The sequence below is a fragment of the Athene noctua genome, chromosome 5, assembly GCF_965140245.1.
Source record: "Athene noctua chromosome 5, bAthNoc1.hap1.1, whole genome shotgun sequence".
NCBI classification, from domain to species: domain Eukaryota; kingdom Metazoa; phylum Chordata; class Aves; order Strigiformes; family Strigidae; genus Athene; species Athene noctua.
The window spans coordinates 59854263-59869722 of record NC_134041.1 but is presented as its reverse complement, the minus strand read 5'-3'; the positions used below and the strand labels follow the sequence as shown (position 1 = coordinate 59869722).

Here is a 15460-nt window from a genome sequence, read left to right as displayed (position 1 = left end):
GTTAGTATCTTTTCCAGCTTCTGAAGTTGTATAATTGTATGAATAAAATGGAAGAGGCTCCATCTGTTACATTTCAATTAAGCTCTTCTGCCATAATTGACTTCTTCTGTTAGTGAGCAACACTTACTACCACTATTAAAGATCCAAACATTTGTTGACTATTTTTGGCCATTTAGATTATCTTAATAAATATTTAACATTTTTTGTCTTTTTTTTTAATAGGTGTCAAAATCACATCAACTGTCCAAGTGTTGAAGCTTATTAGACAGGCTGGGGACAGAGTTTTAGTCTTTTATGAAAGACCTGTTGGATATAATCAGCATGGTTCAGCACTACAGGATGGATTTGGACAACTGGAAGACACTGCTTTCTTGACACAGCCAGAAGATGACCAGGCTAGTTTATCAGCTGATGTTGATAACAGAGATTTTGATTCAGAATTTGAGGACTTAGCTTGTGAATCTCCTGACCAAAAAGAAGATCTGCCAACAACTCCGAGTCCCAAACGTTCAGTAGTAATACTTGCTGCTAAGCCACTTGGAACTATATCTCCAATTCTGAATCGAAAACTACATTTAGGAAGTTATCAGACAGCATCAAAAACGCAACAAAAAGATGGAGCTAAAGTGGCAATGCCCAAAACTGTTGAGGGTTCAGATGCCTCACAGCAATCAGGTAAACAATCACAAGGATCCAGTACTAAGCCTCCTGTGCCACCTAGGCCACAAAGTAAGCCTGTTTTGCCTACTAATGAAACCCAAAATCTGTTAGAAACTGGAGGTGTACCTTCTGAAAAACCAGAGAGGCCACCTCCACCTACAAATAATGGAGATAAATGTACAGAGAAGGTAGTAAAGAATAATGATCAAATAGAAGACCCAACGGTATCAAAAGTAATAACAGCACCAAAACAAGATACATTAAAAGATGGACTTCCAGAAAATGCACGTAGTTACAAAGATAGTGGAGATGATCATCAGACATGGGAATCGCCAGAAATTCCTTACAAAATCCGGCAAGGCCGATGGCCAAGGACGAGAACATCCTCCTGTCTGTTTGAAGTAGAAGGATACCATAAGTACCTTAATGTTGCACTGTGGTGCAGAGACCCTTTCAAAGCAGGTGGGTTTATCTGCTTAGGATATGCAAGCATAAAACTTGAAGAAATCGCTTTAGATTGTATAGCTACATCCTCAATGGAATATATTAGAACATTTAAACTGGATGCTCCCACACCTAAAGCAGCAGTCACTAGAACAGCATTGCGGAATTTGACAACCCATAAGGGATTCAATGAAAAGTTTTGTTATGGCGATGTAACTTTACACTTCAAATATTTAAAAGAAGGTGAAATAGATGATTCAAACCTTCTCCTGGAGAAAGAAAGAGAATGTCACTTAGAAGAAGAAGCTCGTGCACTTCAGAAAGAGGATCCTTACTTGGGACAAATTGTTTTTACAGAGAATAAGCATAACTTTCAAGACACTCAGTTTCAGAACCCAACTTGGTGTGATTACTGCAAAAAGAAAGTATGGACTAAAGCGGCTTCACAGTGCATGCTCTGTGCTTATGTTTGCCATAAAAAATGTCAAGAAAAATGTCTAACAGAGACACCCTTTTGTGTAGGAGCTGAAAAGCGACTTGATCGAACTGTGGGAGGTTGTAGAGCAGAAGGGCAGGAAGCTCCCCAAGCTGCATCCTCTCGTGTGGATTCAGAATCTAAATCTGTTAACAGAACTACAGGTTTGACCAGGCATATCATCAATACAAGCACCCGTTTGTTAAACCTTCGTCAAGTCCCCAAAGCTCGTCTTTCTGAGCAAGGAACAGAGGTGGTAGAACCTTCACCAAAGCACACACCAAACACTTCTGATAATGAAAGTAGCGATACTGAAATCAGTGGGCCAAGCAGTCCCTCAAAACGTGCAGCAGGTACTGGGATAAAATTGGTCCGGAAGGAGGGTGGTCTAGATGACAGTGTCTTCATTGCTGTTAAAGAAATTGGACGTGATCTCTACAGAAGTTTACCCACAGAGGAGCGTTTTCAGAAATTAGAATTTATGTTGGATAAGCTGCAGAATGAAATAGACCAGGAGCTGGAAAATAATAATTCACTTGTTAAAGAAGAAAAAGAGACAACCGATGCAAGGAAGAAAGCCTTGATTTCTGCTGCGCTGGCTAAGTCGGGTGAAAGACTGCAGGCCCTTACACTGCTGATGATCCACTACAGAGCAGGCATTGAGGATATAGAGTCTTTGGAGAACATGTCACTAGAGCGGCAGTCCAAAAGAGTGACTAAAGAGTCAGAGGAACCCAACGTAGCAGAAGAAATGGATAACGAAGATATCAGTCTGATGGAGGCTCCAACATTCAACATCGTATCAGAAGAACCAGTTGAACCACCCCAGTCAGTAGACTGATAACTACATATTTAGCCTTTGAAGGAATGGACTAAAAGAATACTTTGCACTTAATTACAAACACACAAAGATTAAATTAAAACACTGGCATAATGTACATGTTCTGCTTATCCAGTTATTTGCCTGTGTAAGAGTACAGCTAATAATGGTTCTTCTCCAGCTACAGCACCATCATTTTGTTAAACTGGCTGGTTAAAACTACATTTTGGGGTTTATATTGGAAATTTATTTTTAATAACTTATTTTTATTTTTTCTAATTATGTAACCTTACCATTTCACATTAGTATGTGTGGTACCCTAATGTATTACTTCCCCCCCTCCCCCCTTTTTGTTTTTTTGAGCTAGTGTTTTCAACAGGAAACAGGCAGGATTTTCAAAATGTTTAGTTTCCATTGTATGATGAAAAAATGTATAAGCTTGTTGCATGCCTAAGCTGATGACTGACACAGAAGTCACTGAGGGACCAGGCTTTAAAATGTCGATCACAGTTTTATTGTACGTCTTCTAGGTAGTTGTGTATTTTTTGCCAAACATATCATGAAAGCAGACAAAAGGTCTTTCATTTTGTCTGTTATTAATATTTACTAAAGGTTATATTGCATATAATTTGTTTTTTGTATTTTTTGTTAAATACAAGAACTCTTCATAGTTTGTAATTAATATGAAATATAGGAATGCTAGGCTAAAAAAAATCCTCCTTAGAACTTTGGGCTATTGCATCCTGATTAAATAATACTAGATATCAAAGTACATACCAGTACCTCAGAATAAATTAATTGGGAATATTTGAGATAAGAGGCTGGTGCCTTCCAAATCAAAATTATATGTTTTAAGTGTTGTTGTATTATCTGATAATCTCATAAATTGTTCTTCACAGGAGTTGGAGGTTTCATTGCATTCTGTGAAAAAAGCATGTGATAATGGTTTAAATAATTTAAAAGAAAATAAATTTCTGCAGACTATAATTTCAGAAAACTTAAGGTCCAAAATACTTTACAAAATAGCTAAACATTCTCTCAACACTTTTGAGTAATCATATAGTGGTAAGTTGCATTCAGTTTCTCAGACAGAAGAGATGGTCTGAAAAGAATTACCTTTGTTAGAAGGATGTCCTATAGTGTATATAACATGTTTTATTTGAGTCAAAATAATTGAGTCCAGTAGAGATGAGGAAGAACTTCAGCCAGCAGCTTCTGAAAAGATCAGTCTGGTCTTGTAGTATGTGTAAACTGTTGATCTTAGCATCACCCGGCTGAGGCTGTTGTTATTTATTTCCTGTAAACATGTCTTTGTTTCATCTTCTGTGTATAGAAATGCAGTATAAAATATCATCTTTACTTTAGGTACTGTGTTAGGTAATGGTATCATTATCACTGGTAGTAGAAAAAAAAAATGCCTTTGTGGAAGTGGAGTTGAATCTAAGATGGTAAAATAACTGATTTAAATTTTCAGGCAGTCTGTAATGTACCTCTCCATTAAATTTGCTTTTCAGTTTATTTTGTGATGGGAGAATTTAAGAAGCAATGGTTTTCATAGATGGAAAAGCATACGTGTACTTCTAAACAAAAAGGTTACTTCCACTCATGCAACTACTTGCACTTTTTTGTGAGTTCTGGGCAGTTGATACTTACTTAGTTGATGTATGGAAAACACTATCCATGCTAAAATAGGCATGTGACACTTCTGAAATTAAGCTTCAGCAAATAATCGCACAAAACTAGCTTCCCTTATTGACTAAAAGGTATTTAACCTATACTTGCTTGAGATGCATATTAAGACTTCCCCACTCCATTTTCTCAGTGGCTTACTATTGGTGGTGATCTGCATTCAATCTCCATCAGTGTTTGCTCTTATGGACTACTGCAGAGGTTTTCAAATATATCCAAGTACTTCATTTAAACCCTGGTACACATGAAGGAACTGTGAAAACAATGCAAATACTGATTTCAAAAACACATTCATGGTTTTAAATTGACTTGTGTAATACAGTGGGTAAGAAAAGCTGGATATAGTTTTCCTCGTATAGTACTGCTAATGATGATTGTAAGAGATAAATTAAACGTAGTGCAATATTTTTAAATATACTGAATGGGAAAAGGGCAAAATAGTTGTATTTTAGTGATAAGAAGGAAAACCTAAATTCCTATCTGGCATTAATTACGATAAACGGTGAATCTCGAGGGGAAAATTGTAATACTACATTCCTGATGTAATCTTTGCTTCATGCTTGACTGTAAATAGCTGAAAATAAAGAATACCACAGAAAACAAGAATATCTTGACTTAATGATACCTGAATAGGTGGAAGCTGCACACATTTGCAGAAGATCTGCCTAATATGATTTTGTTGGCTATTATTTTATCATGAGAATAAGCTTTAATAAAATAGTTTTGCTAAATTATCAACTTCTGTGTTAATATTTTTTTTTAAATTTTATTGCAGTAGTTTATCATTTGAAGGTACTACTTAAAGGAAAGATCTTTGGGAGAAAACCACACATTTTGTGTTAAATAAAACTACTGGTTGATGGATTCACTGGGCTTTTTATGGATTCTTTCTATTTGCCTATGCATTTATTTTTATTCTGCACAGTTTAATAGTAGACATAAGCTTCTTTCAAAATGGTAGTTATGTAGCTAGAGAACCTTATATTATAACCTTATAAAATGCTAAGGATATTTGTGGGGTTTTTTTTTAAGACCTCCAAGCACTGCACAAATAGTAACTGAAGCAGTACTGGTGATAGTGTCTACAACCAGAGTTACATCAGGGGAGAAAATAGTCCAAGAAAAAATTACCTGACTCGCCCTGTCCTTCAGAAAAGGTTAATGGATAATAAATAGACAAATCCTTTCTGTTTACTGGCTCATTTCTCTCTAATCAGTTTTTCATTGTAATTACCTATCCTTGGGTTTCTTCCCTCAAATTTGAAGTAAAACATGTACAGAAGTTTGCAAGTACAGGGGAGGAATAAGCAGTGGGAGCAAGTGAATTAAGTGACTTTATCATGCTTAAATTGACACAGATCAAAATACACAAAATATGAAAGAACCCAATTCCAGGACAGAATAGGGATTGTGTATTTTCTGTGACTACAATTACTTCCTGGCTGTCAACAACAATCCAAAATGTAGAACAACTGATAAATATTGGGGAGGAGGAAGAATGGTGGCATAGAGAGCCCAAACATGAGTGTCTGCTTGACTTAATTCTGTCTTCCTCTGACTTCTGATGGAGCAGGAATGGAGCAAGAGCCTAGGGGAGCCAGACTGAGCTGCGTTGGGTCTGCTGAGGAAACCACAATACGATGCTGCTCTGTGAGGCCCCAGGAGAAACCCAGCTCCATCTTCAAAAGAGGAATGTGATCAGTTAATCTGTTCTCGGGCCTCCTTCTCATACTCATTTTGTGTTGCAGATTAATGTGAGCTCTTCCTTAATTTTGATATGCTCAAAAGTACAGAACCAAGCCATTCTATGCTCTTTAAAAAAAACCCCACAACCATATGTTATGTTTGCGTTACTTTATACTTGTGTATTTAAGCAATATGTTAGTTAATTGGCTGGCAAATAAATGAATGTGTGATGATCTAGAATTCTAACATACCTTAGCTTCAAATTTAATTGGATTAACAATTTGATGTTGACCAGAAGAGCTCAGTGAAGCTAAGTGAAATAACTGCTCTTGGGGCAAAGTTTCAAGTATCCAAATGATCTACAACATTAAAACCTGAATGTAATGTAAATAATCATTGATCTGCACAACTGTTCCTTACTTAGTGGCAGTGAAGTACTTGACATATGACAGAATCTTGGTTTATGCTGTATTAACATCTGTCACCAAACACGTCTCAGCTTTGAAGGAAGGTTTCCCATCTGTTACATATTTAGAAGAATGCATTTGAAAATACACCACTCAAAAATCTGTAAGTGGATTTTTTGAATCAACCATGGGACCTACTGCTTAGCCTTTCACACCATTTAAGCCTCTTACGCTGTTTTCTCAGGATCTTCACCCTTATTTAAGGAACATACAGCGGTCTCCCTTGGCACTGCACATTTTGGCCTTACCTATTCCCCAAAAGTTAAATCTTAGTTAGACCAGCAGCCACATGGCAGACTGATTTTGGAAGCTATCATGGTTACTTAAACAAGTTACATATACTTATGACCTGGAGTGAAAACATTTGTCCAGAGTTACAAATGGACTAGAAATGCCTGAAATATTTGTTGACATCCTCCCCCGCCCCGGCCAGTAGACAGTAAAACACAATGCATAAGGCAAATCATGAGGGGGGTTCTTTTTATTATTTTCACTTTGTTACAATAGATCATGAACTTCTTTCAGCTAACTTTTAATGTGGTCTGAATGCATAATTATTGACAAAGCAGTACTTGAAGTTTGATCCACTATATTTTTCATATTTTCTGACCATAGTATATGCGCTTTACAAAACTATATGTAAACATAATATCTATCCTGTAGTACATAAAACATTTGCAATTACACGAAAGAAGGCACATAAAGATTTTGATTTTACAAATTAAAAGATACACCACAGCTGATAAGGACGCTGGGATTGTTTTAAAACGCTTTCTTTCGAAGCCTGATTTTTCTCAGTGCAGCTAGTGACTGCCTAATACATTGCTTTACCTGTAGTAGACTGTGTCCCCAAACATTAAGAGAGATTGGCAACAACTGGTCTTTTTTTTTTTCCCATCATTTTTAGCAAAGTTGATATTAACTGATTTTTAAAAAAAAAAATATTGAATTTCTAGATGTTTATGTAAATGCTTGTAAAATAGTTTGTTTGAACTGCTTAAGTTATCAGCTTACTGCCAGTACACGCTACGACTAAATACTGTGCTACTGCAGCTTTTCTTAACCAGTCACTTAAGATGCATCTAAAATAACGTTGAGATGTTAAAATATGTAAAAGATAGAAATAAAAAAAATATCTTCATGCTGTTCTTATTCCCTTTAAAGGAAAGGAACAATGCACATTCATACCTACTGTTTACCCAGTGTGTGTTTTGGGGGCTTCAACTGCTTAACCAGTTAAGACTTCATTAAATAGTACTGACTGATAGCAGTACACTCCTCTGTTTAAAATACTGTTTTCCCCAACATTCCATGAGTGGTAGAGGGAGAGCTCATTTTTTAAATCTGCAAAGATGCTGTGCCTTTTATTTTACTTTTTTTGATCAACTTCAGGTCATATATAAGTAATAGCAAGGTCCATACTCTGAATTCCAGCCTTCAGCCCCTCTCCCTGTACTTACAAGGGTAGAATTTAAAAGGATGCCAATTGGATATGTTTTCTGACCTTTGCTCCCGCCCCCCCCCCCCATTAGATAAGACCCAAGCTGTTGTAACTAACTCCTGACTCAAAACAAAATATGAAATATTGTATGTCAATGAGTTGACTAAAAAACAAAGTTAAAATTCACATGTTTGTACAGGTTTATACTACACATTTAATAAAAAATATAGTGTAATATTCAATTAAATTAAATACACAAAATAAAGATTAACACTATACAAATCCTCTATAAAAGCTTTCCCTCCCCCTTATAAGGCGGTTAGCAGTCTGCTTTATAACCATGGGTGATGAATAATATACCTTTGGATTTTTTTGACCATTTCACTATTAAATGTGCAGTACAACTAAAACCTATTTCTGGATGAGCTGTTTCACATGAAACACTGCATTTTGTACACCAAAAAACATTATATGGCTTTTCATGTTATTCATCACTTTCATATTCTTCTTCATCATCACCTATGGGGTAGGACTGGATGTTGTTCTGGGTATACATTTTTGTTTTCACAGGACAGTTGTGATCCATGAGTATTGCCTAAAAGAAAACAGTGTGAATATTAGCATTTCTGCTTAGTATCCAGCCAAGGTCTGTGGCTGACCCACCACACAGCCATCCTCCTGCATCTACCATCCAGGGATTCACCTCTCCTTGAAAGCAGAGCCCAGACTGATTTCAATTAGAGCAAATGAAGTCAATAGGTCTGTGTGAGGTGGGATCTTGGCCCTAAAGACATCACCAGCAAATTTCTATTGCCTTACTGGATGCAGTGTTTCAGCCCATGTATTAAATTGAAATACATCTACCTGCTCTCCAGTTACAGTAATTCACCTCTCCTGTGTTTAATCTCCATCTGTTAAAAGCTGGATGAATGAACAAGAGGAGTCCTACTGCCTCAAGCTGAGTCTCCCTTACCAGCTTTTCTTTTCCCACCCCTTTCTGTGGAGCTCCAGAACAGCGTAACTGGGCTTGTCTGAGAGTGGTGGCCCAAATATTGTGACTTGGCACCCATGGTAAGCTAAAAGCGATTATCATAGTTAGGGACCAGCTACAGTATTGCATTCTTTGGGATGAATTTTCCTAGGACAATTGGAGTCTGTACTTGGAGCAGTTGTGTAGCATATTTTATGTTGAATGTGATTGTTTTCTAATTAAATCACAAAGACCACAAAGTAGGGACCATCCTTTTGACTCTTATCAGATCCAAAAGAAATGGCACATCAGTTCACCGACACAAGCCAGTTTGGGAACAGGAGTCACTCTGCATGTGAAGGTACGTTGGGGGCAGACACTGGGGGGTGTTTAAGCCATGGGGAGAGATCCTGTCCCTCCAGTGATGACCATGTTACAAGTGAAACCCTGTCAGTGATCAGGGAAGCACACAATAAACTTCCTATCTTTAGCAAATGACATCTACTTTTTTTTTTTTTTTCTTTCTGTTCTCAGCCTTAGTGAATTTTTTTAAAAAAAAAAAGAAAAGAAAAAAAAATCATCAGTGCAATCTGCAAAGGTCATGACAAGGGATTAACTAGAATCTCTGGGATTCTGCAGTCCAAATATGTGCAAAACAAAAGGTCTCCAGCCTCACGTATGCCACTATTTTCACAAGATTCATTTTTCCACCTTCTGTTCTGCTCATGCCAGTACAAAGTGTGAGCAGCATACACAACAAGTTCTGTCCTTACCTTACAGAGATGTGGCACTGCATAGTCACAACGTGGCTATGCAAAATTACATTTTCTTTTCACCTGAATAGACAACTAGCAACTGTATTTTGGGCCCAGGTCAACCTCATTCAAGCAAGGATGGAGCGCTGGGTGGGCTGGTCCTACAGCTGGTGACAGATGTTGCAGCAAAGATCAGTGTTTGCTTTCCAGGATTTTCCCAGCCCAGGAATCAGAACAAGGATGTTCTGCCTCCTCAGTACACTGCCTTGTAATACCTTTGGGAGCTTCTGATCTTCTTGCTGAGCAGAGGAAAGCTAGCGAGCAAAGCAATTGGTCCCCTCCTGCAGTAAGAGGGCTTTTGAACCTGATCCTATAAATCCATAGGAACAGCAAGTCTTGCAACAGCAGAGTAGGGGAGCAGAAAAAGACATTAGATGGAAGAGGGAACTGGGAAAGAAAGGGAGAGAGGAGAATGGTATAGGAAGGGAAATAAAGGAAAAGAACTACCAAAAGCAAAGCAGGATTTTTTATTTTTTTTTTTTTTTGGCGACAGGCTAAGTGAACAGTAAGCAATAGAAGTGAAGGAGTGAAATGTTCCTGCAGGCACATTTGTGGGTGTCCTGGGGCAGAACTCATGGAATAAGCAAGGGAACTCCTCACTCCAGCTCTTGTGGGAAGTAGATTTTTACATTTACTCAGAGACCAAATGTGAACATCAGTGGGGAAAAGGTCTGTTAAAGGCTGTTAATTACAGTGTCACTTTTGACTTATGTCTCTCAGCCCCTAATTTTAGGGATGTTTCACAAGTTAATCTGCTTTGAGACTCATCTGAGATACCCCCTGTGGGCTGCAGGGACTGGGCAAGATGCGATGTAGCCAAGCATCATTTTTCTGACACACCATACAGCAGCTGGTGTACAGAAAATTGAGTCATTGACAAAGTTATATTAAAAAAAAAAAAAAAAAAGAGGATAAAACCCACAGTACAGATAGGATAAAAGCAACCATTAATTTGTAAGGGCAGTTGATCTGCATGGAGGAAGGAGGAAGAAAAATATGATGTAAAATATACTGTAGAGGGCCATGGAAAAAAAACAGGTTGAGGGACACAAAGGAATAAAACAAAATTGGTCAAAACAGTTCTGGCACTTCAGGGAAAACATGACTTTTATACTGACTTCACCACAGCGTATGCTACTGCAGATGAATGTCTTCTGGTCCCTTTTTCATGATAATCAAATTTGTGACTTTGTAACATGTAACTAATAAAAAGCTTTTCTTTATATGTCATGGACATAAAAAGAACAGGGAGTTCATTCCAAAGATGATGCATGAGGATGCAATAAAGGTCCCATTTTGAGGAAGTTAGAGGCAAAGATGCAGAAATAAGTTATCATAAAAAAAAAAAAAAAAAAAGAAAGAAACCACGTTATGCTTACCATTTTTTCCTCTTTGGCAGGTGGACTTCGAAGGAAAAAGCACAGGGGAGCGAAGAGGATATCCACAATCCCTATAATTGTCATAAGCCACGGAAATCCAATGGCCTTTGCAATGGCACCGCCAGCAGAGGGACCTTGTATAAACAGGAGGTCACTCAGACACAAAATTTGCAGCAGTCACTTTAAACAACAGTAATTTTACATACAAAACTCGTGCTTTACAAATGGATTTGAGGAATGTAAAGACATGTTTGTGATTATAACATAAACCTTTCCTGGCTCCATACTCCACATTCATTGAAGAAATTAAAGATGCTCCTAGGGGCATCTGTATCATGCTCTCAAGGAGGCAGGGTATTAGTGAGGAGTCACTCCCCTCGCAGACTATTAGGAGCACAGTAGCTGTGGTGTTAGTTTTAAATGTTCCAAGGCCTCTTTCCTAGGGATACCCTATTCATGCTCAGTCCCCAACACCTTCAAACCTCTTACAGCTAATGAAGCTGCAGAGGAGGGGAACAGATGCCTAAACACAAATCCCTCTGCTTTGATTTCTTGTAGAAAATAAAAAAAACCTGCTCATAAAGCCTGCGAATGCCACTGGGATTCACACCTGGCATCGAGCATATTCTCTTTTCTTCACTGTGCGTTACAGGCAGGAAAAGGCTGGACTTACCTATAGCGAAGCCCATGCAAAAGGCAACATCAGCTATTGCATACACGCTGCCATAGACTGATACATGGCGCAGATCTACGAGGTAGCCCATAATTGGCATCATGGAGGAGTCCACCATTCCTGGTAGTGAGGGAGGGAAACACATTTCAGGAAAACTACTCCCTTTTTTTTTTTTTTTTTTCTTTTAATGTCTTGGCCAACTATGTGCTAGAAAGGGATGCAAAAGGATGCTTATTCTTAATTAAGCAAAAGATTTGTGTAAAAATTGACAATTATCTGTGCTTTTTATGGTCTTTACTGTGTCTGAGGTCACATACAGACATATATAAGTGTGTACATATGACACTTGCCAGAGGACAAGGGAGATGTGAGCTTAGAGCGTATCAACCACTACCCAGCCACTGTCCATGCAAAGGCTCCCATCTCACATTACCAGCCAAGTAGCTTTCATTTAGGGGAAAGCTATTTTGTGTACAATATCACACTTACTATAGGCCTAGAAGACTGCATTAGCCTCCAGTGAACCAAAATTATGGTGGTGGATGTACCATGTCTTTCAAGCCACACTTTCATTGCTACTAAGAAACAGCACAAGACAGCTGACACAGCTGCTGAGATACTGGGATTTGTAGTTGTGCCTGTAGCTTCTTTCCTAACTACATATCCCTCATGTGAAGATGACCCAGAACATTTGCTGACCAGCCAAGCACTAAAACCCAAGACCTAGTCCCCACTCCAGCCTGACTGTGTGGTTCAGCATAAGCAAATTTTATACATATTACTTGAAGACGACTACATGCCTATGGGCTTCAGAATTCCTATTTAATGAAAAAAAAAAAATGTAAGCCAGTTTTTTCTTTTTTCTATGAAAATGTCTATATAAATTCTTTTCCACAACAGGGAAGACTGTGGGGTTTGAGCAGTGCATGGCTCTATTTCTGAAAACAATGTATACATTCATGGATGGTTTAAAAGATCTGTTTAGGTGGACAGAGCAGTTCTGGACAGACTTCAGCATCCAGCTTGTCTAACAGCAGCCTGGTTCAAACTGTCTGAGCACCATCCTTTAATCCATTTTGCTACCTACCAGTCCAGGCCACAGCTCAGGCTTCCCTGCTATCAGATCAGAATGACAACAAAACTTAATTTTCCATGTAACTTCATATAAAATCATTTTTACATCACCAGCAGACTAAGAAATCATTGTAATTTTTCTTACCAATGGCAAATCCAACTCCAAAATTTGGTGCTATGAGCCCATAAATGTTTTTTGCAAATGGTACCTATAAAGGAAATGTCAGGCAGTTAATTATGTCACACTGCACATACTAAGGAGATTAGTTTTCTTTTTTCCAAGACAAATTCTCCAAGTAGTTATGGCACACTTTGTACAGATGTAAGAGTTAGAGTTTGATCCTTGTTTTGGGCTACTGTTTCAGACAAGTGAGCCATTAAACCACTGACACACTATTAGGAGCAAGAATAAACAGCTAAGGACAGCTCAAAAACAAAACAAAACAAAAAAAGGATCATCCTCTTCCTTTCACAGCCAGCCCTCCTTCAAAATAACTGAAGCATTGAAATTTGAAAGCACTCAAAACTCTGATCTGGAACCTATTAACTACACATTGTTTAATAATGTATCATAAAGCAGAAACTTCAGCAAACTCTCATGGGGAAAGCACATATTTGAAGATGAACTCACGAACATTTAGATGGTTTGAAAGATACATGATCTTCTACTTACACATAAAATACTTATTCCCACGATTAGCATGCCGAGTAAAGCACAAAGCCACCTATCAAAGAAGAAACATCACTCAGAGATCTGTGATACGGAGATGTTAGGGCTGATCTTGAATGTTTCAAAGTCATGTCTGAAGAGCCAAGTTACACAACCAAAGTAGCAACGTGTTCAAAAAAGATACTTTGCTACTATAGAACAAACTTTAATAATTTCCACTATCAATAAGCTGCCCTGCGAAACACTGGAAATGGTACATGGACAGGCGAGAAGATTATTATTATTTTTAAATTAAGCATACCTTCCCATTTTGTGCGCAAGTATCCCAAAAAGATTAGTCCCAATGAGATAAGAGATACTAGCTGGAAGAAAAGCAACGCCTGAAAAACACGAATGAGATGTTTTATCAGCAATGATTTTAGTGAAGTGTTAGAAGAAACTAATAAATTCCAGACACTGCAATTTTGATTTGAACGCATCTAATAGAGTCTTTGTGCATAGCCCCCAAAAAATCAAATATCCGGTTTGTTGCAGCCTTCTCGTGAAATCTAAGGACATCATCTATGAAATGTGGGAGTGATGTGATGCCTTTGAAAAGAGTTTTTTAGCAAGAGCTACAAGAACTGGTATGGGAGAAGGGAACAACAAAGAGCAAAGAGTCTATATCTAACTACAGTAAGCACTGGGATAGGTCAAGGAAAGCAACTATTTTGCGGTTGTGTGGCTCATGGAGCATATGCTGAGCACATGCAGGAAGGCCAAGATGGTCAGGGGTGGGTGAATCCCTCCCCGGAGGAGCGGGCAGCAGGACTGCTGCTGTGGCTTTGCAAGTCATGTTCCCCCTCCAAGCCTGTGAATGCTGTGAGGCCTCGTGTTAGGGTGAGTGTGTAATGCTGCAATATGGTCCTTGGGCAAGTAACTGAAGTCAAGCATGTATCAACAATGTAAAGGTGAAAAAAACCTTGAAAACATGGGTTTGAAATGATTTAAGCCAATATACTTACAGTAAAAGTTAATTTAAACAAAAAAAATCAATTATTGGTTTAAATTAAAAAAGCTAATGGTCTGTAATGACTTGCAGATGAGGGCGCCCGAGTAAATTCCCTCTGACTCTGATGGGAGGGTATGCAGACTCTCCCATCTCTCCCACATCCACTTGGAAAAACATACTGTTGGGACCAGCAATTTTTTCTAGTCTTGAGGTTTCCCCAGCAGCAGCTGTATCTGGAGTAGATGCTGGCTGCATGGTGGCCAGAAATATCTCTGGTTTAAAAGCCAATTACAGTCTATACTTGAGGATTCATCCTCTCCCTAGACGTAGGGACCCAGTCAGAGGGGAAATATCAAAGGAAGAAACGGTGATGGAGAGCACGGTGTGGCATTGCCTCAGCTGCCTGCAGAGCACCAGGGAGGATGATGCAGGCGTGTGAGAGAGCAGGGACTGCCCCTGAGGAGAAGAAATTGTACGAAAAATATCTGAGAGGCAGAGGAATGGGGTGGCTGTACCGAATGTTGGATCCTTGTGTAATGGCGTTGAATGGTTCACGTGTCTTGGAAGAAATAACACACATTATTTTTCTGTTGTTGCTTTTGTGTCAAGAAAAACAAAACTGGGAAACCTGACAAAACTGGAAGAGTCTGACAAATTAGCACATGCCATGGCAAGCCATCCATTTGGTCACTGTTAAATCAGGTGATTCAGATTTAGAAAGTAGCTGTGACATTACAGTACACAATCAAACCATTTCCTTTAAGTGTATATGCTCCTCATCTTTCACCAAGGCAACATAGATTTTCTCATTTCCTGCCTATCCATCTTCCTTCCCATCTCTCTGATATTCATAAGAAAAAAAAAAATTGAGAGGTAATTTTTAGCAGAGCAATATCCTGTGATTAAAATCCTTGTGAGTTACAATGGTGATACTGGGGAAATATTTTCACCTGTGTAACCACAACTACTTTTGTACTGCTTGGAATTATCCTTTTATACCAAATGGTCACATACAGCAGACCTTGACAACTGTTAAAAAAAAAAAAAAATTACTGCAAAGGCTTACTTAGTAAGACTTGCAGGCTGGTGTGTAAGCTGTGGTATACTGAAGCAGAACCACATTTTCTAAATAAGCTTTATGCACAGTTACATTAATTGATCAAATCAAGGTTCTTTATACCTTCTTCAGATCATGCTTCAAACAGC

At 38.4% G+C, this 15460-nt stretch overlaps 2 protein-coding genes across 3 annotated transcripts in view; one reads left to right on the top strand and one right to left on the bottom strand.

Annotated features, from left to right (window-relative positions):
• The window catches only part of PDZD8 (PDZ domain containing 8), a 62081-nt gene extending 57265 nt beyond the window's left edge, over nt 1-4816 (top strand). For both annotated transcript variants that reach the window (XM_074907818.1, XM_074907817.1), the window contains one exon: nt 223-4816. In XM_074907818.1, coding sequence (XP_074763919.1) covers nt 223-2420 — 2198 coding nt within the window. In that variant the 3' untranslated portion in view covers nt 2421-4816. The remainder of the gene's footprint in view (nt 1-222) is intronic.
• Nucleotides 4817-7795: 2979 nt separating this feature from the next.
• SLC18A2 (solute carrier family 18 member A2) overlaps nt 7796-15460 on the bottom strand; it is a 31200-nt gene continuing 23535 nt past the window's right edge. Inside the window, exons 11-16 of the mRNA XM_074908471.1 lie at nt 13565-13643; nt 13267-13318; nt 12739-12802; nt 11520-11639; nt 10847-10980; nt 7796-8277 (exon numbers count right to left, since the gene is read on the bottom strand). Coding sequence (XP_074764572.1) covers nt 8167-8277; nt 10847-10980; nt 11520-11639; nt 12739-12802; nt 13267-13318; nt 13565-13643 — 560 coding nt within the window. The 3' untranslated portion in view covers nt 7796-8166. The remainder of the gene's footprint in view (nt 8278-10846; nt 10981-11519; nt 11640-12738; nt 12803-13266; nt 13319-13564; nt 13644-15460) is intronic.